The sequence below is a fragment of the Pogona vitticeps genome, chromosome 4 (genome assembly GCF_051106095.1).
Source record: "Pogona vitticeps strain Pit_001003342236 chromosome 4, PviZW2.1, whole genome shotgun sequence".
NCBI lineage: Eukaryota > Metazoa > Chordata > Lepidosauria > Squamata > Agamidae > Pogona > Pogona vitticeps.
Window position 1 is genome coordinate 187,515,186 of NC_135786.1, and position 26,525 is coordinate 187,541,710.

The 26,525-nt window shown below is 40.0% G+C and overlaps 1 protein-coding gene across 6 annotated transcripts in view; it reads left to right on the forward strand.

The window, feature by feature from the left end:
• Positions 1–26,525, forward strand: part of TAF4B (TATA-box binding protein associated factor 4b) — an 83,434-nt gene that overhangs the window by 7,189 nt on the left and 49,720 nt on the right. Inside the window, exons 2-11 of one of the 6 annotated variants that reach the window (XM_078392632.1) lie at positions 3,584–3,735; positions 4,242–4,346; positions 5,912–6,076; positions 6,167–6,307; positions 7,202–7,291; positions 8,616–9,329; positions 11,437–11,521; positions 13,118–13,223; positions 23,397–23,566; positions 25,359–25,489. In XM_078392632.1, coding sequence (XP_078248758.1) covers positions 3,584–3,735; positions 4,242–4,346; positions 5,912–6,076; positions 6,167–6,307; positions 7,202–7,291; positions 8,616–9,329; positions 11,437–11,521; positions 13,118–13,223; positions 23,397–23,566; positions 25,359–25,489 — 1,859 coding nt within the window. The remainder of the gene's footprint in view (positions 1–3,583; positions 3,736–4,241; positions 4,347–5,911; positions 6,077–6,166; positions 6,308–7,201; positions 7,292–8,615; positions 9,330–11,436; positions 11,522–13,117; positions 13,224–23,396; positions 23,567–25,358; positions 25,490–26,525) is intronic. The other 5 variants (XM_072998875.2, XM_020785735.3, XM_020785737.3 and 2 more) reach the window with 5 other exon arrangements.

Below are 26,525 nucleotides of genomic sequence, written 5' to 3' on the forward strand. Positions count from 1 at the left end.
GATAGAGTGAGCTCCCGTTGCTTGTCCCAGCCCCTGCCAACCTAGCAGTTTGAAAGCATGTAAATGCGAATAGATAAGTGGGTACCACCATGGTGTGAAGGTAGTGCTGTTCCATGTCTAGCCGCGCTGGCCACATGACCATGGAAACTGTCTACAGACAACCACTGGCTTTATGGCTTGGAGACGGGGATGAGCACCGCGCCCTAGAGTTGGACACGACTGAACTAAATGTCAAGGGGAACCTTTACCTTTAACTATCTTTCCAGCATTTTGCAATTTTGGTGTCCTATAAGTAAAACAAAACAAACAAACACAAAACACAATACAAGCAAACATATCAAAAGACTCAAGCTTTTTATGTAGCTCTTGTTCATATGCAAATATCAGTGTCAGGAAACTGATCAAAGCAATTTTAAAGCTGCCTAGGCCATGTAGAATATATATCAAGTATTGGAGATGCAATAGCAGATTTAAACATTGCTAGTAAAATTCCTGCATTGAATGTCATGAGTAAGTTCCAGTTTGTGCAGAGAAACTGGCTTCCAGGTTTGTTGTAAACCATCTAGAACTTTGTTATGAGGTAGCACAAGTTAAATGAACAGTGCAAAGATAAAGAGGAAAATAATAGAAAGGGAAAAACCAGAGATCTGTTCAAGAAAATTGGAGATATTAAAGGAAACTTTTGTGCAAAGATGGACATGATAAAGGACAAAAATGGCAGGGACCTAACATAAGCAGAAGACATCAAGAAGGGGTGGCAAGAATACACAGAGGAATTATAGCAGAAAGGTCTGGATGTTCCGGACAACCTAGATAGTGTGGTTGTTGACCTTGACCCGGACATCCTGGAGAGTGAAGTCAAGTGGGCCTTAAAAAGCATGGCTAACAACAAGGCCATTGGAGGTGATGGCATTCCAGTCAAACTATTTAAAAATCTTAAAAGATGACGCGGTTAAGGTGCTACACTCAATATGCCAGCAAGTTTGGAAAACTCAGCAGTGGCCAGAGGATTGGAAAAGCTCAGTCTACATCCCAATCCCAAAGAAGGGCAGTGCCAAAGAATGCTCCAACTACCGTACAATTCCACTCCTTTCACACGCTAGCAAGGTTATACTCGAAATGCTAAAAGGTAGGCTTCAGCAGTATATGTACTGAGAACTTCCAGAAGTACAAGCTGGATTTCAAAGGGGCAGAGGAACTAGAGACCAAATTGCTAACATGCGCTGAATTATGGAGAAAGCCAGAGAGTTCCAGAAAACCATCTACTTCCGCTTCATTGACTATGCAAAAGCCTTTGACTGTGTGGACCACAACAAATTATGGCAAGTCCTTAAAGAAATGGGAGTGCCTGACCACCTTATCTATCTCCTGAGAAATTTATATGTGGGACAGGAAGCAACAGTTAGAACTGGATATGGAACAACTGATTGGTTCAGAATTGGTAAAGGAGTACAAAAAGGCTGTATATCATCCCCCTTCTTAAACTAATGAATTCAGGCTCTGGCAACCATTTTTGTCCTGTGGAGAATAGAAGGAAAATGGATGGGCAACACTAAGGTCCTTAGGAGCTGCAAGGGATTATGTGTTTGGTTGGGTTTTTTTAAAAAAGAGGTTTTCTATGCAGAGCCTAATGGGCAGAACCTACCACACTTAAAATCACTTGCAACTCCCGTAGAGCTCATCCCTGCCCATCCATTTCCTCTTTCTTCTCAGATGAAAAAAATGGTTTCTGGGGTCTTAATTCATTTGCTTAACATTTTAAAGACATCTGTCAGGATTTTAATATCTTGATTAAAGCCCCCAGAGGAATTGCTGCAGACATCTGGGACTGTAGCTTATGAATTCCAAAAGTCCCATGCCTACTGATATTTTACATTTGTTTATTCAACAGAAGTTGCAGTGTTCTTGGCAAATCTGTAAAATTTGGAAATGCTAACTTAGGAGGTGTGTAAATGTTTGCCTGTGACCATGGATAGCTTGTGACTAGAGCACCCCATACAAATTTTGAATAAAATATTCCCTCCCAATGTGGTCCAAAAACTGTCCCGCCCTATTATTTGTAATTTTGCTTTACATGTATCTTAAAATAAAAAATGTGCATGAATGACTTAAAGACTAAATCTTGCAGTTCTGTATCTAACAATAAAAGTGACTCTGAGCATGCATTGATGCTTGCAGACAAATATAAACACCAATGTGTTCATTTAAAAGCCCTATTTAAAGGCCTGAGCCCTGCTGTTCATTATAGTTCTTGTGCAGAAAGTTGCAGCCATTTACATAACCAGTAACAATGTACTAATTAAGAAGATATACGGTAGTAGTTGAAGCAAGCCAAACAGCAAAGCTCTGAAAATTCGCAACATTTGTTTCTACTCTGTTGGCAAATATTTTTCAAAAATAAAGTAACAAAATATGATCCTATGTTACTCATATTTCTCTTAGTACAAGAGACTTTGTTTCAGTTTATGCACTTTTGTAAGTAACGTATTTTCCTAATGTCATCATGATAACTCGAAAACATATATAATATATAAGTCCAATAAATAAATAAAATAAATAAATAGGGAAGTGGTCCTTTTAAACATGAGCAGTATAGGTGCTGTCCCAGAGGTGTGTAGAATAAATCAGCACTCTTTTCATGCGAAAGTATAGCTCTGTTGTCATCTTCAGGAAACGTGGGCTCTCCTATACTTCCGCATCACTGTCTGTTGCTCATAAGAGTGGGGAGAACATTAGCCTTTCAGTGTGTAATATTTCACTGTGTTTGTCAGTGAAATGTTTGCAAGTACAGTAATTGCCCAATCTATTTGTTGCAAGACCTCTCCTGTGGGCAAAGTTTTTAGCATAGCAAATTTTGTTTTACAAGGGCTCAGCTATGTTGGGGAGGTGAGTGGGACATGATTTCCTTAAAGATTTGTGTGTTGCTGCATTGACTATTGAATAAAAAGCACGTTTAGATGTTACAGTGACATTTGTATGGAGGCTGCACACATGCAAAGATTTTTGCCTGGCAAAGAATATCATCCTTGAGACCATCATTAAAAAAATTTGTTAAGCATAAACATAGCTTCATATAACACACAACACAACACTATGTTATGAAAGTGACATTGAATATTTTAGATATCAAGCAGGACTAACATTTTTGTGGAAATGGTCTTTCACTAGGATCAAACTGTAAGTAAAGCTGTAATTGTTTAATTATTTATTGGATAGGTATAGAAGTTCTGAAGCATCTATATTTTTCACATTTTGACTTTAAAGACCTATGAGCAAACTAATTCTGATTTTATTTTCTCCTTTAAATATCCTTGATGGGTGTTAGTAGTACTAATTGAACCAGTACAAAAATATATCAGTCTGCTGTTTTAAAGATCAACCTAGAAAAGCAGTGTAAAAAATTGTATTGTGGTATTTCATTATTTCTGAATTAAGTACAAGCATGTCTGAGTTACATACAACACAGGGTATCAAGGGTGTTAAACATAACTCTCTTAATGTTTCATATGATTCCTGTTTTACTTGCTTGCTCTTCACTAATGTCTAACAATTGGTCTGGTGGTGTGTTTTTTTTTTCTTTCAGGGACAGTCCTTATCAGAAGTAACACTGGTCAGCTGATGTTAGTGGCTCAGCAAGCACTAATGCAAGCCCAAAACCAGACCCCAAATAACACAGGTATAAGATGGTCCACACCTGCTAATTCACCTGCAGTCAAAATACAGACTCCACAGGTAGTAGTAGCCATTCTTCTGTGAATGTTATTACTTTCAGAGATAATAGTGAATCTGATCTAGTATAGAGGCTGGGTTTCTTTTGTACTAATGTTTGCACAAATTGACTGTAAAGAAGAACTTAAGTACCTTTTAAAATGGGGCCAATTTCCTATTATATAGAAGTTTTCTGGTCTTGCCTTTTTAACATCCCATGACTGCCTGTTGGTACTAATACATTAAGTATGTTTTCTTCCATATGTGCAGACAGAAATATGCAGTCACATTGTCCTTGTCATTTATGCCACTGAGACATAATATCACTCTTCCAACTGGCTTTGCTGCTTCATGTTCACGCAGTATTTGTCTCCATTAGAAAATATGTTCATTGGAAAATATAACTCTCCTCCAACTTCAAATATGCTGAGAAAAATAATTCTGTGTTCAGTTAGCCATAAACTATACCAATTACCTGGCACATGATTTTCATCTTTTTATCTATTATGTATCTGTCCTCATTTTTCCAAAAGAACTCTGAAACTCAGGTACTGAAAGTACTAGCAGCTCCTGTTAAAACAGTGTCTTGGACAACTCCTTCCATCACCTCTACTATAAAGAAGGCGGCTGTGATTCAGGTATGAGCACTAGCTGAATCTTTGGTGCTGAGTCTTGTGGGTCACAGATGTTTTATTACAGTGGTTCACAATTCTAAAGAGAAAGTATTATAAAGCATAAAGATATGTTTTCCTAGCTACGCAGTGTAAACAACCTGTTCCAGTGCTTGCTTTATTAGGATTGTTATCCATATTGCTGAGTGCTGATCTACAATAGCACTTACCATCTGGATTCCTTCTGGGGTATGGAGAAATATCCACATCAATTATGGATTCTTCGTTTGTGATAGCTAATGGAAATGTGCAAAATCTTGAATGTAAATTTTCAAGTTTTGTGAGACGTTATAGTTGCATATAGTGGTCACTCTGGTGATAGCTTTCCCCAAGCAATAGAATTAGCATCAGTTGGGCACAAGAGTTTCATAAAGCTAAGCAAGGGATGATAATTTTTTCTAGGCTTGTGCTCTTTTGTGTTTCTGGACTGCCGTTCCCTGATTTCTAAAGGAAATGTATCATTACTTTGTATAAACTGCCTTTTAGATCAATCTATATAAGATGACTTTAATGATAAGGCTAGTGCATAAAAATATACCATATTCATTACTTAAATGAGTTTCCAAAATGAGCTTTAATGTCTAGAGAGAGGTCCATATTCTGGATGTTGTTGTTAAAGAGGGAGTGTTTCTTTTCCTGTGCAGTTCTTTCAGTGAATTTCAAAGTGGTAGCCATGCTAGTCTGCTTCATCATGTGCAAAACAAAATTACACTTGACAAACTTTGACAGCATCTTAAAAAGCAGAAACATCACCTTGCCAACAAAGGTCCGCATAGTCAAAGCTATGGTTTTTCTGTAGTGATATATGGAATTGAGAGCTGGACCATAAAGAAGGCTGACTGCCGAAGAATTGATGCTTTTGAATTGTGGTGCTGGAAGAGACTCTTGAGAGTCCCCTGGACTGCAAGGAAAACAAACCTATCCATTTTGAAGGAAATCAACCCTGAGCGCTCACTGGAGGGACAGATCCTGAAGCTGAGGCTCCAATACTTTGGCCATCTCATGAGAAGAGAATCCCTGGAAAAGACCTTGATCCTGGGAAAGTGTGAAGGCAAGAAGGGGACGGCAGAGGACGAGATGGATGGACAGTGTCATTGAGGCTACCAACATGAATTTGACCAAACTCTGGGAGGCAGTGGAAGACAGGAGGGCCTGGCATGCTCTGGTCCATGAGGTCCCGAAGAGTTGGGCATGACTTAATGACTAAACAACAGCAAAACAAAATTAAAGAGTTCTGCAACCTTAAGCTAATACAGTAACTTCGCCAAGAGCTCTTGTAGATTATAATCCATTCCCTCAGACACATGAGTGTTTCTAGATCTTTACTTATTATTTCTAAGTATATTAAGATATCAATAAACTACTATTCAATTTGAAAGCTCACCTTCCTGGATGTAAGTCATGCTATGCATCTTTATGGAATGAAAACATAGCTTTGGTAAAATAGATGATCTTAATAGGAGTTTATGTATTGGTTATTGTAGCCAAAAAGAAAATTGGCAAGTTACCCAGTTATTTAATTTTTTTTCCAGTCTGTAGCATCAACAGATAGTAATAGCATGATAATGACTGCAAAGTCTTTGATCACTGGGCCATCTGCAAAGCCTCCTGCTTCTGATTCTCCTGCACTGTCTGTTGCTCCCAAGCCTCTTCCTGACACAGAAGCTGTGATAGTAGGACAAAGTAGCTCTTCTGTGGTAAGTACAGATCAGGCAAATATCACACACCTCTAGTCAGTTTTAGAACAGCAGGTCTAATTTATACTCTTGCTTCTGTTGTTGTTTTAGGAAGTGCTGGAAAACGTCAAAAAGTGCAAAAACTTTCTAGCAACGCTTATAAAACTGGCATCCAGTGGACCTCAAGCATCTGAAATGGGACAGAATGTGAAGAACCTGGTACAAAGTCTGTTGGTAAAAGTTCAGCTGCAAGTATTTTTGCCCAGATCTTAAATGTCTTTACTTGGCAGTGATTTTGTTTCGATTTCAGCTCTACCCAAAGCTGTAATACTAAGTAGGATGGATCCCAGAATACCCATCTCTATGTTGTATTTTGTTTTATAGTTCATTATATGAAACTCACAATCATTCCCAATTGATATACAGTATTTTCAGAAGAATAGTTATATTTCCTCCTGATAATTGTTTCATGTGATTTGTTTTCTTTTTTAAATGTTATATTGCACCACAGGCTTACACAAGGTGACGAATACATGTAGAAAATAGAAAAGGCTAAACTAATAGAAAAGGGCATGTTCTTTCTTTTTCCATTTCAGTACAGCAGAATGCAATCCTTCTGATCTAAAACTGGAGGTGGGGATTATGTAGCCTGTGGTCATATGTAGCTGGAACCATTTCTAAGCTCATTTTTCATGTCAATTTTTTTGCAGGGGAAGAAGGTGTGGGTGGGTAGGTGTGGGAGACACTTATGTCTTTTTATCTCTAAACCCAATTACAAAACAAAGGAAAGCAAAAGTGGCCTTTTGATCATTAACACTTTATCATGGCAAAAGAAAAGGTAATATAGGCTGCACAGGACTGGGTGAATGGACAAAGGCTACATAGTTACATGACAGCAAATTTCAGTGGAACCCATCTCTCATTGAAGGCATGTAACCTATTGAATTCTACAATCCAGTGCATTTCTCAGTTTTCAGGAACTTGGAACGTTGCCCTCCTTATTTTGCCATGGTTGCCACTTTCCTTATTCTTAAAACAGACAGCTGTGAAGCCTGTCAGTACTAGGCTGCCAGCAAATCAGTAGGATCTGTCTCACCTGGAGGAACTACACATTGCATTTGTGCTACAATTTATTTTTCTGCCTAGGAAGCAAAAATTGAACCAGAGGAATTCACCAAAGAGCTGTACATTGAGCTGAAGTCTTCCCCGCAGCCATATCTTGTTCCCTTCCTCAAGGTATTTCTTCCAAATAGTTCAGACACAGAACATTCAGTGCATAGCTGTTGAGTCTCAGTGTGATGATGGCCTTGATCAGAAAGTAAGAGACTAATTTGAAGTACCAGATCAATTTTAATATCAAAGCAAAGCAGCCTGTGTATGGAAATGGCACATCATCCCCCTTGCCACTGAAATGCTATCTGCCGTTGCCCCTCAGATACTGTGTTATAGCTGTATCGCTCAGTTATACTAGCTTGATAAATGAGCTCCCATGTCTGTCCCAGCCAATCAGGTGGTGTGCATGAACATTTACACAGGATTTGGAAGAATTCTATCCCCTTTAAATTTAAATCCTATTCATTCAGTGGCCCAAATGTACAGTAGAAACAGTACTTTAGGACACGATTTCTAGTTGTCTAGTTTATAGCAATTTATGCTGTAAAATATGTAGTGTAATTTAGCTTCAGTGTAGCATGAGAGTGAGGAATAGAGAAGAGAGATGGTCCATGAATTGGGAAATTGAATCCTTGTAGTAGCTGAAGCTAATGAGTGGGTTTAGAGCTTTTTCAGGTGTTATGCTTTCTATCCAATCCTGGATGATGCTTGTATGCATTCCTTACCTCTGCCTCTTTTCAGGTAAATAAATACCTGAGTAGGATAATTACCAGTTGAAGAAATTAACACTGGAAAATATTCAAGTAGGACACATGTACAGAAAAACTACATCTCAAAATGATGTAAAATCATGTTTGTTCGTAGAATGCTTGACACGTTTCAGCCTGTTATATATTAAGGAATGGCAGGATAAGGGAGATTTAAAGAGAACAGTCTTGAAGAAATTTATAGAAAGAAACTTCAGCACAACTTGTTGGCAACTAAAAACATTATTTTTTAGCATTTCGAAGTATGTTTCTCCTGTACTCTAGCTAATATCAGTTACACAGTCCTTTTTGTGGAAAAGTTTCATCCTACTAAATGTGTAAAACTAGAACTCTTTCACTAGAGTTGCTGTGAAACTTGTTACTAATTTGGAAGCAAACTCATATAACTTGAGTGTAAAGTTACTGGTCTTGTAGCTGTCTGTGACTAGCATCAGGAATTTCTACCCAGTGTGCTGAACACCTTTTGTACAGTGCTGATTTGTTAATGGTAAAGAGAACTGAACTTTGGCAAATTTCCTTAAATCTCAAATTTTAATAATTTAATAATGTGGCAGGGTTGTTAGTGATCTTTTTAGGTTAGCAGCAGCCTTGATATTCAAAATCTCTGTTCTGTCATGAAAGTCCATTCAGTATGGACTTTGAAAGGAAGATTCAAATTTTCTGTTTTCTTCTTTACCTAGAAAAGTCTGGTGGCCTTACGGCAACTAATGCCCAACCCACAGACTTTCATACAGCAGTGTTTCCATCAATCTGTGCCACAAACAGCAGCTTCTCCTAGTATTACTGCTCAATCAACTGCTTCTACAGTCACTGACAGTATTCCAGTGACTACAACCTCCTTTCAATCTGTAAGACCAGTCCCTAGGATAAATCCAACGGAGACCACCTCTTCACAGACATCATGCCCAATTTCCTGCACATCTTTGGTGGCAAGGGGATCTGCTTCTCTTCAGCTTACTCAGACAACTCATGCCTTGCCTGTAGGGACAGTATCCCTGCAAGACACCAGTCCTGCTGCTTCTGCTCAGCTGGCACCAACAATAAATACTGTGAATGTTGTGCAGCCAACCTCCTCCTCCACTACTACAGCACAGACAACAGGAAATGCTTCTCTTCAGATTGTAAAACCAGTTACTGTTCCTGTCATGTCTTCAGCTGCACTTGCTGCTCTTAGTTCTATAAAGTCAGTCTCCTCGCCTGTCATGGCAACAGCTGTTCAAACTGTGAAGTCAGCCTTGAGAACTTCTGCAACAACCTCTGCTACGGTGGCAACCATTTCTCTCCCTTCAGGAAATTCAGTTGCTGGGAAGCCAATCATGATCAGGGTTGCTCATCCCACTTCCGTCCTTTCCCAGTCTGTCCAGACTCCACAGGCTGTAAAAGTAAAGCAGCTGGTAAGAGGTATTTGATTTGTAAAGTTGACTTGCAAAGCTTTGGTGTGTGGTTTATGGAACTTGTTCTATTAAACCAGCAAAGGTTCTGCGACATAGTTGAGATTGAGAGCCTTGACAGCTAGAAGTGTGCAATCAGGTCCTTCTCCAGTGAGGCTGAAGAGTGTGGGGTTAAAGTGGTTTTTGTGTGTTTGTGCCTGTCAAATACTTTGCATAGCTGACATCTGAAATGTACATTTAAAAATTGGGGGCTAGGGTAGGAGTGGTTTGGGAATACTTGAGTGCTAGACATTAAAGCAGCCAGGAATTTGATACTGAAGCTTGGCTGCAGAATTTCCTGCCAAAGTGCTTCTGAGCTGCCCTTTGATATTTCCCATCCTCTTTCAAATGGATTTCAGCTGTCAGGTCAAGAGTATATTGAAATATATCCAAGCCTGAAAATGGTAAATTTGAACTAGCTTGTTTCAGATGTTCTCATGCAATGAATCCTTGGGAGTGCCCATAATGAATAAGTCCTGACTTTAGAGTTTCTATCAGATTCTTGCCACATGCTACAAGAGCCCTAAAAACAGCTGATGAAATGTTTTCCTTAAGATTCCCTAAATTCCTGGTGGGAACTATGTAAGCTGCCATGGACCAAGATATATGTAAACTAAAGCACTTACAGTGGGCCCTCGACTTACGAACTTAATTCGTTCTGGAACGACGTTCGTACCTCAGAAAGTTCATAAGTCGACCTACCATTTCTCATTGAAATGCATGGGAACGGAATTAATCCATTCCAGCATTTCAAAAAATAATAATAATACAAAAATAAAAATAAAAAGAGCAAGTCCCACGTTGGGACTGCCAAAACACACACACACACACACACACACACACAAACACACACAAACACACAAAAAACATAACCCCCCAGTCCAAACCCACCCTCCAAAACCCACATAGAAAAGTTTTTTTTTAAAAAAACGACTTACCAGTCCAAAGCTTGCCGGTGCTCCATTGCCTCCGCATGGCTGGGGGCGAGCGGCCAGGCGCCTGGCTGGCTCTAGCCTCCCGGCACTCCGCTGCCTCCGCATAGCCGGGGGTGAGCGGCCAGGCGCCCGGCCAGCTCTAGCCGCCCGGCGCTCCAATCGCAGCAGGGAGGACCCCCAGGCAGGTCTCTCATGGTGGCATGCAAGCCTTGGGAGACCTCCCTGGGGGTCCCCCCCCCGCCAATGCGATGGGTGGCTTCGGAGCTCTCAAAAGGCTTCCTCCAACATCGGAGGAAGCTTTCTGAAACCTCTGAAACCAAAAAAGCAGGGAGAAAGGGTGGGAAGTTTGAACTCCCCGCGCTTTCTCTCTGCCTTTTTGGCTTCGGAAACAAGCCGGGTGGTCGGGGGAAAAGTGGCTCCCTCCTTGCACCCGATGCTGAGTTCGTGCCGGCTGAACTCAGCATCGGGTGCAAGGAGGGAGCCGATTCCCCCCCCCCCCCGGCCACCCAGCTTGCTTTTCCAAATGAGAAGCAAGCCGGGTGGTCGGGGGGAAATCGGCTCCATCCTTGCACCCGATGCTGAGTTCAGCCAGCGCGAGTTCAGCATCGGGTGCAAGGAGGGAGCTGATTTTCCCCCAACCACCTGGCTTGTTTCCGAAGCCAAAAAGGCAGGGAGAAAGCGCGGGGAGTTCGAACGTCCTGCGCTTTCTCCCTGCCTTTTTGGCTTCAGAGGTTTCAGAAGGCTTCCTCCGATGTCGGAGGAAGCCTTTTGAAAGCTCCAAAGGCAGGGAGGAAGGGCAGGAAATTCGAATTTGCTGCTGGTGGGGAGAACCCTCAGTGAAGGTTTTTGTAGATGCCTCAGGATATAGGTTGGCTTATATCATAGGAGGTACCATTAATATATACAAATGTATGCATGCTGTTAAAATATGAGTGTACCTATGAACACTATATGGTGTGAATGTGGCTGTTTCTCAAGTTGTTCACCATGTTGATGATGTGTACAGACTTTAATTGCAAGACTTGATGAATTCAGGTAAAAAACTTCATATTTCTGCCATGCTCTCTGCTTATGTCTGTGTTCTATGTGTAATGCTCAACCTTTTCTGTATGTTGGCGTACTTTTCCCCTATCCAGATAGTCCAGAAGCCATCAGAAAAGATCTTAAGGAAAATGACCTCAATTCAGCAGGTGTCAGCATGCCCTTCTGTGGATAAATCAGGTGGGGAAATGCCATTAAATGCTTTTATTCAGGCTAGCCAATGTCCTGCAGGGACATCTAGATTCTTGGGCTAGGTTCAGCACATGGGTTCATGGCAGATATTTTGATCTACATTTTAAATTTCTAAATTTACACTGTTTTGTATGTTTGCTGCTATTGTAACTGATATAAATCACTGTATAAATCTCTGAATTTTTTGGCCATGGTTCGACTGATTTTACAATATGCTTTATTAATGCACATATATTAGATAAACTTATTCAATAATTCAGCAGGTTGTCTGAACTGAATCCCTATCTTCAATTATGCTGGACAGAATCCTCTTGTGTAATTACACTGATGGAAGGGAAATGGTGTAACTCATAGCTGCAAATTACTGTTAATTAATGAATCTGTGTCTGAATTCCTCAGTGTGCACCAGTTGGGTGGTTTGCTGCTAGACCAGGAATCCAAGCAGGGACTCATAAATCAGCAGCAATTTGCCACTGAGTTACACCATTTTTCTTCCACCAGTTTAATTACACAAGAGGGTTTTGGTTATTGATAGGGTAGTATTCAGGCTTGAAATGATAAGGTGGCATATTAAGAATGGCAATAATATTAGGGCTTTTCTAGAAACAGAATAGCACTTAAGGGCTGGAATCTAATAATAAGTCACAACTAGGTTTGACCCATCAAGTCAGCGAGGAATTGGTGAGTCAATGTTTGTGTATGAGTTCCATTGCTTCAATTGTCCTGCTCAGGTTGCAGCTTACTGTATTTTTCCATGTAACACACTACTTTTTCCTAAAATCATTACATTTAAAATTGAGGGGCATCTTTTACATGGAAGTAAGCTGAGATAGCTGAGGAGAGCACAAAATGGCACATACCTTGCCTCTGTAAACAGGCTTCCTTCAATCATGAGACTTAGCTTCCTACAGTCAGGAGCCTTATGGAACTGATGTCAGATGATGCTATACAAACCATTGAAACACCTGCCTGTAGGCAGTGCTCAGATTCAACAGGGACTCCTAATGTCCGCGTGTTCTGAGCCCAGAGGCTGAATACTCAAATATAAGTTTTCTTAAATTTTGGATTAGAAAAGTGTGTGTGTGTGGGTGTTCCTTATAAACAGGGGCATCTTATAAACGGAAAAATACCATATTACTGAATTTCAACCTGTGTTCAGTTTGTGCTGTTGTGTGCTGCTAGTGCGAAAGCTCAGCTGGTAATAGAATTGGGCCAGTGGACAGTACCTGCAGGATTTTGAGCATCTTTCTGTTTCTGCTTCTGTTGGTGAAAGCATGTGTTGGGCACATTGTAACATATTCTATAAATACATATTGTAAAACACACAGATATAATTTGTCATTAATCACACCTGGAGGTGACTTGCATATGTAACAGTCACTATTAAGAATAGCACAGTTGTCTGTATTTTTAGTAAAATAACTCATGCAGTTAATTTAACGGAAGACTCAATGTGTGACCTTGACACCAATATGCTGCTTTCATTTTAAAGCTGGACCCAGTCTTCTCAGATTTCTCATCCAAGTATGCAGTGAATGTCATCTTGGATTTTGCTTTTTGCTTTGGATTGTTCGTCTTTTTTAGGCTCCCTTGTGAAACAAATTACCCTGCCAGGAAACAAAATTCTGTCGCTTCAAGCATCTCCTGTTCAGAGGAAGAAAATAAGAGAGAACGGAACAACATCCTTCAGGTAAAAAATAAATAAAAAATAAATAAACAATAAACAATCATAAATTTGTTTAGCTATAGGGAAGCCTGTTTTTTTTTTAAAAAAAAAAAACAGGGAGGGGAGAGCAAACAGCAGCTGAGATGCCTCAATAAATATTTAAGGTTTCTGATGTGTATTCTCACTTCCTTGGTTTCAGTGTTCTAGTGCTAATGAAGGGGAAAAGCCTAAGAATTTGCCCTGACAGCTGTTTCAGATATTAACATTTTGCAGCTTGATTGGGTTTTATGCTCCTCAAATAAAAGCTAGCTTTTATTTAGCTAGCTGATAACATTGAACTCCTTCCTTCCTTCCTTCTTACACACATGCCTCTTTCTCATTAATCTGTCTGGCTACTAAGCAACCAAATGATCAAACCAATTTGCAAGATTGGTTAAACCAATTTGCTGAAAAATCAAATATGCAACTATCAAAACAGATGATTTCTATGTGTCTTAAAGACAGGAGTGTAAGTGTGTATAGTTCTTTGGACTGTATTAAATACATCCCTGACATGCAGGAGTATTTATTTCATATGAAGTGATATGGATAAAATGCTTTCAATAAATGGTATAACTATCAATATTGATTAAAATGCATTTACAGTTAGCTACAAAAACATAGAATATAAAAATGCCACACAAGAAATGGACAGAATCCTCATCCTGTTGGCAATTTATGGGTGTGTAAGTGAAATTGCATACATCGCAGTGGCAAATAGCCGTTGTTTAATGACATGCTGGTTGCTTTGCTGGTTGCATACCCCTTTTCGGATTGGATGTCCCCTTGGAATGCAACGAGAAGCATGCTAATTTGTGGCAATTCTAGTTAACTGCTGCAACTAATGTGTTATCATATATAAAATTGTAATAGGATTCTGCATATGCTCTTTTTAAGTTTTCTGTTCAGAATTATTAATTCAGAGACATGAATAAAAGCCATCCTTCAATAAACCATTTCAACACTAATACTTAAAAAATCAGTTAACTTCTGAACATTTACTTTAGATTTCTCTAGCTGTTCTGAGATTATTGTTCTTTTTGATGTCTTTTAAGAAATGCATGCTAGTGCTATCAAATTTTAAATTCTGGACCTAAACATTCTATTCTGCCTTCAGTTAGCCCAACAAGGTAATTTTGGGATCCAGAGAGAATTTCTTGTTTTTTATATGGTGTTTAATGAAGGCACAAATTTTGTTAACAGATTTTGAGATGAAGCACAGGTGGATCTAACTGCTAGTAACCACAGGAAAGAAGGTTGATCCACAAACTACACATCAAGGTGATATTTTTGTTAGACCCAGTTTATTAAAAAAATGAAAAAATTAAAATTAAAAATAAATAAATAAATAAAAAGAAAAGGAAAAAGATTTTTTTAAAAAGAGAATCCAATCACATTTGTGTAAATGTTTAGGCAGCATCCTTCCTCAGGCATGACATTACAGAAAGTAGGGAGGGAGAAAGGAAAAGTGTGAGAGAAAGACCAGATCTTGAACTGTTCATGTCTTCCTCCTGTATTAGTTGGACGCAAAAGGAGTTTAATTTTGGACCCTGTTAATTCTGGACAATGGCCAGGAAGAAAAGCTTGTTAGCGGATTCGTATTGAATTTGATGTAGCACAGAACTTAATGCATTGTTATAGCCTTGAAGTAGTGGTAAGAAGCTGTAGCTGCTGAATGTCATTGGACTGCAACTCACACAGTTGTTGACTGTGCTCTGCTTAGCTGATGGGATGAATACAGTTGCCCACAGCTATCGAGTATGGCTGGAGAAGAAGAGTAGTTTCCTGATTACTTTAGCTCAGTAAACATGCAGCCCGGGGGCCATTTGCGGCCCGCTGGATGATAGTTTGTGGCCCCCGCCTTGCCTGTCCACCCCGAAGCGCCCACACGTCCTCTGCTGTCAAGAGTCAGTGCTACCTCGCCATGATCTGTTAACCTCATGGGGTGTGTGGGGTTTAGGGTGAAAGCGGACAAGCAGATTGATAACCCTGCACCATGCAACAATCATAAGAAAACTTCTGCCCTAAAGTTGGGCACCTGGAATGTACGGACAATGACCCCTGGCTTTTCTGATGACATGCAGGAAATAGACGACGTGTGCAAGATAGCTGTCATCGACATGGAGCTGAGTAGACTGCAGATGGAAATTGTTGCCCTGCAAGAGATGAGATTGCCAGACATGGGATCTGTCAAAGAAAAAAAACTTCTCATTCTTCTGGCAGGGAAAACCATTGAATGAGACCAGGGAACATGGTGTTGGCTTTGAGGTCAGAACCACTCTGCTGAGATCCATTGTTCCACCTACTGTGAGGAGTGAAAGAATCCTGTCTCTGAAGCTCCACTCATCAGTGGGACTGGTCATCCTCATTACTGCATATGCACCAACACTGTCATCCACAACAGAAGTCAAAGACAAATTTACAACAATCTGGCAGCTACTATCAAAAAAATCCCCAAGAGAGAACTACTGTTCATTCTCAGAGACTTTAACGCTAGGGTTGGTGCTGATCACAATTCTTGGCCCGCTTGTCTAGGCCATTTTGGCATTGGAAAGATGAATGAAAATGGCCAAAGCTTGCTGGAGTTTTGCTGTTATTATGGTCTGTGTGTCAGCAACACATTCTTTAATATGAAGCTTCAACACAGAGTTTCCTGGAGACATCCAGGATGCATTGGCATCAGCTTGATTTGATCCTCACTAGACATTCTAGCCTTCCTAGTATTATGACCACACGCAGTTACCAGAGTGCTGATTGTGATACTGATCACTCCCTGGTGTGTAGTAGAGTAAAACTGCGAACAAAGAGATTGCATCACATGAAAAAGGAAGGAAGACCACGTATTGACATCAGCAAGACTCGTGATCAAAGAAAAGTGGAGGGATTTGCTCAAGCACTTCAGGAAACCCTTCGAGGCCCGACTGATGCAAATACACCTGAACGATGGAAACATTTCAAGAACACCGTATATAATACCACCCTGTCCACCTTTGGCAAGAAGACCAAAAAGACACCAAACTGGTTCGAAGCCCATTCAGAGGAGTTGATGCCAGCCATTGAGGATGAGAGCTCTAGCAGTATACAAGCCTGTCCTAGTGAGTGCAACTTGCAGGCTCTTCGAGCTGCACGTAGCAAAGTCCAACAGGCTACCAGATGTTCTAATGATTATTGGCTTCAGCTCTGCTCTCAGAAACAGATAGTAGTGGACACAGGTAACATCAAGGGAATGTATGACAGTATCAAGCAGGTCTTATGTCCAGTACAGAAGAAATCTGCTCCTTTGAAGTCTGCTGCAGGTGTGATCATACAGGACCGAGCACAGCAGATGGAACACTGGGTGCAGCACTACTCTAAGCTATATTCCAGAGAGAATGTAGTAACCAAACAGGCACTAAATAACATCGAGCGCCTGCCTGTCTTGGAAGACTTGGACAGTGAAGACTTGGACAGCAGAAATAAAAGTGGCCTTGGATTCCCTCACCTCCGGCAAGACACCTGGGAAGGATAACATCCCTGCTGAAGTTCTGTAAAGAGATCATCATCACCGAGCTGTATGAAATCTTTTGTCTTTGCTGAAGGCAAGGTGGAGTACCACAGGACATGAAGGATGCAAACATCGTCACATTGTATAAGAACAAAGGAGATAGGTGACTGCAATAACTACCGTCCCATCTCTCTTTTCAGCGTTGTAGGGAAGCCGCTTGCACGTGTTGTGCTGAAGAGGCTCCAGGTGCTTGAAGACAGTCTATCCAGAATCACAGTTTGGATTTTAAGCTAATAGATCCACCACTGACATGGTATTCTCCTTCCGACAGCTGCAGGAGAAATGTAGGGAACAACAACAGCCACTCTTTGTGGCCTTCATAGATCTCACAAAGGCGTTTGATTTGGTTAGCAGGGACGGTTTTTTTAAAATACTTCCCAAGATTGGATGTCCACCTTGACTCCTTAACGCCATTGGGTCCTTTCATGAGGAAATGAAGGGTACTGTAGTTTTTGATGGCTCAACATCAGATCCCTTTGACATCTGAAGTGGAGTGAAACAGGGCTGTGTCCTTGCACTGACCCTGTTTGGGATCTTTTTTGCTGTCATGCTGAAGCACGCCTTTGGAACTGCAAAAGAAGGGGGTCTATCTACGGACTAGACCAGATGGAAAGCTGTTTAATCTCTCTAGACTGAGAGCAAAGACCAAAGTCCAGCTGAAATGCATGCAGGACTTCCTCTTTGCCGATGATGCAGCTGTTGTTGCCCACTCTGCTGAAGACCTCCAACAACTCATGAATCATTTTAGCAAGACCTGCCAAGACTTTGGACTAACAAACAGCCTGAAGAAAACACAAGTCGTAGGCCAGGGAGTGGACTCACCTCGCTCTATTACCATCATACATAAGAATTGGATGCTGTTCATGATTTTGTGTACCTTGGCTCAATGATCTCTGACACTCTCTCCCTAGATGTCGAGCTGGATAAACGCACTGGCAAAGCAGCTATCATGTTCTCTAGACTCAAAGATAGTATGGCTTAATAAGAAGTTGACAGCATATACCAAAATCCAGGTCTATAGAGCCTGTGTCCTGAGTACACTCCTGTACTGCAGTGAGTCCTGGACCCTTTATACACGGCAGGAGAGGAAGCTGAACACGTTCCATATGCATTGTCTCCAACACATTTTTTGGTATCACCTGACAGGACAAAGTCCTAGAATGAGCTGGAATTGTTAGCATGTATACATTACTGAAACAATGGTGTCTGTGTTGGTTCTGGCATGTCGTGAGAATGGCTGATGGTTGGATTCCAAAAGATGTCCTGTATGGAGAATTAGTGCAGGGAAATCACCCCAGAGGGAGACCACAGCTGCGATACAACGATATCTGCAAGTGGGATCTAAAGGCCTTAGGAATGGACCTCAACAGATGGGAAACCTTGACATCTGAGCACTCAGCCCGGAAGCAGGCAGTGCATCATGGCCTCCCCCATTTTGAAGAGATCTTTGTCCAGCAGGCCGAGGCAAGTAGGCAGTCCCAAAACCAGCCGAATTAGGGAGCTGGGCAGGGGACAGATTGGATTTGTCTTCAGTGTGGAAGGGATTGGCACTCTCGAATTGGCCTTCTCAGCCACACTAGATGCTGTTCCAAGTCCTCCATACAGAGCACGTTACTAAAGGATGCCTAATCTAAGGTAACTACTTGTAACAAAATGTCAGAGTGGCTCACCTTCTATAGTGTTTGCCCTGCAGTCAGCTCAGGTAGTAATACTATGGCAAGGAGATAGAATCCTCCAAAGAAAGTGCTGTTTTAGTTGGGGAAACATCTGTTTGTAGTGCTGCAACCAGGTTGTAGCAGATGATTCAGCACTCCAGCAATTAATAGGTCTTTGCACATGGAAGTGCACAGAAAGACCACAGTGCAATTCTCACCTCCTCTATCAGTTCTAATTCAAGAAGCTGTGCTATCTTCTGTTATTGAATTTAGCTGTGTTTTGTGGGTGTGAAGAAAGTTTTGTTAGAAAATGCTATAATTTGCAATTTTTAATTCTTTTACCACTCCTATTGGAGGCTGAGAAGGATGACAGTTAGTACCTTGCATATGAAGCAAATGCAGTGATTATGGGGCAGGCTCACATACTGCTGGTGAGCAAATTCTGTAAAATGTGTCTTATTTGGACATCCTTAGCTCAGAAATGAAGAATATTGAGTGCATAAGGAATATTGTCATCTTAAATGCTATCTGCAGTCTTAAATGCTATTTGCAGTGTTGAGACTAACAATGTGGCTACATGAATTAAAATCAGGGTTCTAGTATACATGTGAATGACCTCCTCAATCTGCCATGTATCTAGATAATGCTAGTCCAAAGATGTTTAAGGCTCATCTCAATTCTGTGCAGGTGCCTAATTTCGCTTACTGGCAGGATTCTAAAATGCAATACAAGATGATGAAGTCAAATGAGTACATAGCTGCTTAATATTTGATAGTGCTACCTGCCTAATCCTAGATTAAATTTAAATTGCTCCATGCAGATTTCGATTAGCAGCCTCTGGCTGGCATGTTACACACTGTGGTTCAAGCCTATTCTTATTTTTAGAACAATGAAGTAAATTAAAGTGGTATTAAGTGCTTAGTGAACATTTGAACAGGAGAGGGTGCTAAAGACTTGTTTGTCGAGTTCCTGTGATTTGTCCACTTGATAAGATGCAGAATGAAATATATGAAATTGGAGGACCAGAAGGGCCTTGCAGTGGAGTCAGTTCAAAGGTTTAATTAGATCAGTATCTTTCATACTTGTGGACATGAGAATAAGCCAAATTATTAAGTTGCTGAAGCAGAGAAGCTTCTGTAATGGATGGGTTGAACCAATTCACACCAGTATTTCATGATCACCAGAGGACAGGGACTACCCATACAACTAGTCAGTCTGAAGTTGGGATCTGTTCCCAAACATACAGTATTCAGTCTGGTTGTGTGTGTGTTTCCTGCCCCTTATCCTAAATAATTTATGCTAAGTCTTAGTATATATTTTATTAAGGGTATGCATTTGCCTGATAAATCCCAAAATGAAGCAGGATATTTCAAAGAAAATTGGAACATGCCCAAAATAGGAGTGCTCTTTGAGGGGACTCAAATCAAGTAAGAGTCTTTCTGAAGATATGAACCAACACAGTGTATCTACAAACAGCAAGAAGACTATTCCTGAAGCTATCTGTACAAGGAAATTGCTAGGGAAGGAGAGGAGGATATGTATTTTTCTGCCTGACAGCTCTGCCTTCCAGCCAGGGGTAACTTGATGAGGAGTCTTTCATCTTCCATTGCTTCTAATCACAGTGCTTTTGGGAGGAAGGTAGAAGAATCAGCTTATCAGTTGTTGTTAATTAAGGAGGTGACATCTAGCCTCAGATGTATGAACTGGAGCATTTTCAGCTTAATCATTAATGTTATCCTAAATAGTGGGTAGCGGGACCTGCTGTATCTATCTTGCGATATACTCTTGGGACCTTCTTCAGTGCCTTTAATATTTCTAGCTTGTAACTCTCTTCTTGCCTCCCTTTATTGTGCTCTAGAAATAGTGGTTCACACCCTGTAGGTCAACATATATATTTTGACAGCAACTTCCAGAATATTTTATCGGAGTCTTTGATGATTTCTGAAGCATCTGGCAAATGATGTATTGGGAACAATTTATAAAACAAAAACAAAACAAAATAGCATCAGAAGTGGACCTACTAATCAAACTATAATTAAAAGTAGGGAGATCATTACTCATATTGTCCTGATGAAAATTTCCCGTCTCAGTCCTTTCGTTAAGTTCTAATAAATACAGACATTCTGAGATAGCGCAAAGATGCCCTGCCCTTGTATAGCAGATGGCATTTTTAAGAAGACAAATATAACTGCCCTAAATTGCCCTGCAAAGCAATATGTATGCAGGCATAAGAATTTGATATAAATCTATGGAGTGTTCCAAAGGTTAGAGATCCAATCGTCTTATAGACTTCCATGCATTTAACTTACTCCACTTGTCTTCATGTAAAGAGCCTTGAAATCTGTTTCGGCATAGCTGTGTTGTCACAGAGGATGATGGTAGCAGTTTGATAAGCACATTCTACAATAACTATAACTGCCCAAGGCTGAGGATGCTCTGTAGGCTGCTGTCTTCTAATCCTGCATGCCACTGTTGTAAATTTAAAGCTGCTGAAGTTCTTGGACTTTCACAATAATGCCACATACTATACTGAAAGAGGTGAAATAGAATGTGAAGTTGGAGAATTTCTCCTTCCATTCGTGACTCTTGTTTTATGGCCATTAGAATGTACAGTATCCAGGATTGTGTTGTCTTCTCTTAAATTCATTGTAGCTTTCAGTTTCTTTAAAAATGGCTGCACTGTTAAAAAAACAAAGGGGGGGAACAGGAGGTAGAATTAGGATGAAACTGAGTTAAATGGCAGTAGTGTTGGAATGTGGATCACATAGATGTAATTTGCTCTAATTCTTGTATTTCATTACAGTGCTTGTAAAGCTATTTTTAGGGCTTGACTACACATCACAATACTTCTGTTTTTGTGTCAGGTTTGGCATGCTTTAAAGCGAATTAAACACCTCTAATTACATGACATACAGGAAGCGGGTTGTTTTAAACACCCATATGGGGGTTGTTTATTTTAAATCAATTCTGGGCACACTTTTTAAAAACTCATTTTGGCATATGTGATTGCCTCTGCCAGAATAAATAGTGTCTGGGATTTGCTGAGTTTGAGTACCTACAGTTGAAAGTTTTCCTTTTCCCCTCTAACTATTTTTGTTTTAGCGCTGCATTGATCTAGCACTATGCCACTACAAAACTATATATACTTTCTTAAAGGATAGAGGAAACAGCTGTTAGAGTAGTTGTGGGCCTGTATCGTAGGCTATAAACACTGGCTTTGCTGAATAAAAGCTGCTGGATCCAACATCAACTGTTTCAAGGCAGGCAAGCTCTACCTTGAGAAAGGCACAAGGTACTGTTGAGATGAAGAATTAAGTTCCTAGTACAGAAGGAAAACCAGGACCTGGAGCACTGAAGTGCCAATATACCACACAGCTTACAACCAGACTAAAGGTTCTTCCATGAGTTCATACACGATTGGCACAGAAACCACGTGATGTTAAATCAATTTCTAAAAACTGAACTAGCTTCAAATTTAATTTGACAGCATACATGCCCTTAGTTAGCAAAATGCAAGTATATCTCCATGCACTTCTTTTAGAAAGCAGAATAAATATAATCTGATCAGCACCATACTTTGGCCTGTTTAGCAGTCTTTGCTAGGCTTTTCCAGGATAGAATTCACTTGCATAAATGTGTCCTCACTTTTACATTTGTTATTTACTTCATTCGTTTTTACAGATAGCATTGGAGAAGGGCTAGTTGGCAGGACACAGATGATCAGTACAATGTTTTTAAAATGCTTCTTGATCCCTATGGGATGCATGGAAGTGTGACTAGATTTTTGTGGTGTTTGTACTTTTGTAACCTGCTTTGTAAATGCAATGTGTCTTGAACATGTGGTATCCCACAACACAACCAACAGCCATTTTTAAGGTTGCTGATCCATTTCTTGGCACAATTCAAAATGCTGATTTTAACCTATGAACCCCTAAACTTTGGCTTGGGTCCAAGCCATCTAAAAGACTGCATATCCCTCTGTGATTCTGCCCGGGCATTAAAATAATCTAGCAAAGTCTTTCTCTCAATCCTACCACCCTCATAGGCATGCTTGGTAAGTTAATGGGAGATGGCCTCCTCTGTCACTGCTCTGAGAGTCTGGAATTTCTTCCCATGGGAAGCCAGGCTGGCCCCCTCTTTGCTGTCCTTCTATAAATAGGCAAGATTTTTTTCTTGAAGCAGGCTCCCCTTAGTGACTGGCTGTCTGAGAGCGGGGGTTGAATAGATTGTTGTGCTCTGTTGCTTTTATATGTGTTCTTAGTACAGTATTGATTTTAATTGCCGTTTTTCAAATAATACTTAATTCTTTTTAAATGTTTGTATACTTACTGTTTTTAACTTTAAATATTTCATTTTAACGATATAAGCCACCTTGGGTCCTTTTAAGGAGAAAAGTGGGGATGGCTGGATAGATGGATGGATGGGGAGAGAGAGAGTATGTATTGCATGTAAATGGCATTGTATCCTGACATCTTGTTTTCACTAAGTTACTTTGTGATGGAAGAAGTGTAGTTAAGGAACAACTAGAGTGAACAGTTAATTATTTGGCCAGCCACTACTCCATGAAATTAGCATGTTGTCTATAGGCATGTTTTCTTTTACTGGCTTCTAGATGCTTGTTAATGAAGTTGTCTTCTTGCTTGTGTCTTTTTTCTGTCCCCTTTCCAATATGTCTTCTTGGTTTAAGGTGTCCCTTTGATTTACCACTGGTCCTTGGTTTGTTTCATAATGTTCTACATCTTGCTGCTTTGTTTCTGTTTTCAGTGGAAGAACTATTCTGTGGAGCTGAAAAATGTACCTAGGTTTTTGTGCGATTCAAGGAAATGAAGTAACATAGGTTGTAACTGAACTGCAAAGTAGTATTTCTTGTGAATTGCAGTGTTTATTTAATGAAATAGTTTTATTTTCCTTTATAATTTAGTGCAGATACAAAATATAATAGAAGTTGTTTGTTGGTAGGGATGAAGATGACATCAATGATGTGACTTCCATGGCTGGAGTCAACTTGAGTGAAGAGAATGCATGCATATTAAGAACAAATTCTGTGACAGTTGGCACAATTATCCGGTCTTGCCCTGAGGAACTTCTTCTTTCTTCAGATGCACTGCAGAAGAAGATCATAGAAATAGGTGAGAAAGCCAAGTTGCAAGAGTATTTCAGAAAAGAGAGAGGTTGTACTAGTTGTACGCTGTGACACCCCTTTTTTTCTCAGACATGCCATCATGACAAGCAGCACTTTTTTTGAGATAAAGCCATTTGGTTAACAGGGCAAATTAACTGTCGTTATACCACTCCTCAAAGTAAAACCATTTATACTCTTCATGCATGTGTTTGCATGTTCAAACAAGGCCCTGTTTATTTCTCCAATGAAAATCACTGATCCTGAAAAATTCCAAGAGTGGCAATTTATATTTAACCAAAAAATACATGGGAAGGGATAGGAAGAGGTGAAGACTGCAAAAATAGCCTTTAGGAATTCTAGATTATGTCTTACCTTGTGGAACAATGCAGTCGGACCACCTGTGGCTACAGAAGATACACACTAAGTGATAGTCAGGCATGGCATGCAAATTTTGAAATTATGTAACTAATGGAATTTGCCTGGACACACCTTAATTTAAAATTTAATCTGGTTAAATGAAATTGCTTTAGGAACTAGATTGGTCCCGAGACCCTCAAATTGTCCTCCTTTGCTGTGAGGAGGTCTCAGTTTTCATTTTGTTCACCAAATCTGTGCCTCAATCTGAGCAAGTGGTTGTCAGCTACTTTGCAGCACCAAACAGTGCTGCCTAAGCTTGGTATATTGTTGGCTGAGAACATACATACACATTGTATGTGAGACAGCTATTTCATGTTCTTCTATAGTTTTTCATGTTCTGTTTTTACAATAGAAACCATGAGCCCTTTTATTTTGGAGGTACATTTTATTCTTAGTAGTAAGAAAGATGTTTTTATTCATCAATATAGTTTGTATCCTTTAGTCATCACACCTGTAAGGTGTACAGAGACAGGAAAATGCCTTGGGTTTACATTTAAGTCATTTGCTAGTCTTACCACTGAATTGAAGATGTTCTCACTCTGCCTTACGGAACCTGCACTCAGAAGATGAAGGTCAGTTGTCAACTATAGAAAACCTTCATTAGTATGTGTGCAACTGAAGGGCATTGCAGAGGTGATGCTTAGTCTTAGTGCAAGGTTGAAGGCAGCTTTGCTTGAAGCAAATAAACGATAATGTTGCTGCTATGAAAATGCTAGAGGGAATAAATCAGGTGGTGGTGCAGAAAGGGCAAAAAAGCAGAGCTTATGCGGGCAAGTTGCTGTTATGGGGGTAGAGATGGGAAAACAGTGCTTTTAGGACCTTAATTGAGTTTGTTCTTTTCCATTGTATTCTGTTGGGAGTGTGGGTCAAGTTGCCATATGTTGTTGTTAGTTGGGATGGGGTATGAATGGGATGGCTCAGACTATGATGCCTGAAGTGTGTTGCAATGAATGTCTGTTCATTAACATGTCAGAATTTAACAAGCACCATGTCGAACAGGGCAAAATGTAATTCTCTATTTTTTAATTACTGAAATTAACAGAATATGGCACTAATTTCTATAGCTACAGCTTCTCTCCTTCTCCAAACCACAAGGTTTGATTTCTGTATTCTTATTAACTTTGTCCTATAAATGACCTTGCACGGAGAGTGATTCTAGAGGCTAAGTGAAACAATGTCTATTTTCTGAAGCTGTAGGCTAGGTTTTATTAATGTAATGTCTAAGATCTTTGAAGTTGTGACTTTACCAGGAAAATCACAATCTCCCAAACCTTTATTCATAATGGGTATGATTTCCAGGGGGAACAGAATATCTGCTGTGCTAATTATTTCAATTATCAGCTAGTACTAAAACACGTAATGGATTTTTTCTGCCTCCACAGGTAAAAGGCATGACATTACGGAAGTTAATTCTGATGTTCTGAACTTGATCTCCCATGCTACACAGGAGAGATTAAGAGGGCTTCTAGAGAAACTGACTGTAATTGCTCAGCACCGTATGATGGCCTATAAGGTAAAGAAATAATAATTGAGGTTCTTGGTCTCGAGAATAATGTATGCAATGATATTTTAAAGTAATAGTTAAATTCGGGATCATGCATCTTAAATCCATCTTAAAGAATGTTTACCTGTTAGACCATTAAGATCTTGGATCTTGGCTATACTGTTGTGCTAAACCCTGCCTGAATATAAGAACAAAATATATAGTAGTAACTTCAGCCATTATAGTCTTCTGTCCTGCCAGTGAATTCACATTACTTTGGTTTTTGTTTATATCTTTTAAGAGAGGACAGAGCAGAATAGAATAATAGAATAATGGAGTTGGAAGGGGCCTGTAAGGCCATTGAGTCCAACCTCCTGCTTAATGCAAGAATCCAAATCAAAGTGGATCTGATAGATGGCTGTCCAATTTTCTCATGAATGCCTCCAGCATTGGCGTGCTCACTACCTCCCAAGATAATCCATAGTAACTGCTGACCTTCAGTTTCTGCGTTTGAAAGAGGCTTGGCTATGTAAGATCTGAACATGGCCTATGGCATGAGTTAAAATATGTAAATAGATTTTACTCTTAAAGCACATATGGTCATTTCAGTATTGTCCCAAACAGCAGGCAGCATTGTCTATTGCCTTTCTATGGCTCAGTATAGCTTCTAAAAATCTAATACTGTAGGAGGGAAGACTTGAGACATTTGAGATCTACTTTAAAAAAAACACACTGGAATCCCAAAGTCTATAGGCTGGAAACAGGCACAGAAAGGTAGGTCATAGTACCCTGTTTCCCCAAAAATAAGATCTAACCTGAAAATAAGCCCTAGTATGATTTTTCAGGATGCTCGTAATATAAGCCCTACTCCCAAAATAAGCCCTAGTTAAGTAAAACTCCACTCTACACCATTGTGTAGCATTGTGCAGCAACCAGAAGATGACATGACATAAAATAAAACATACCATGAAAATAAGCCCTAATGGGTTTTTTTGAGCAAAAATTAATATAAAGTCCTGTCTTATTTTTGGGAAACATGGTAACTCCTGGGCTCCATGAGCTATAT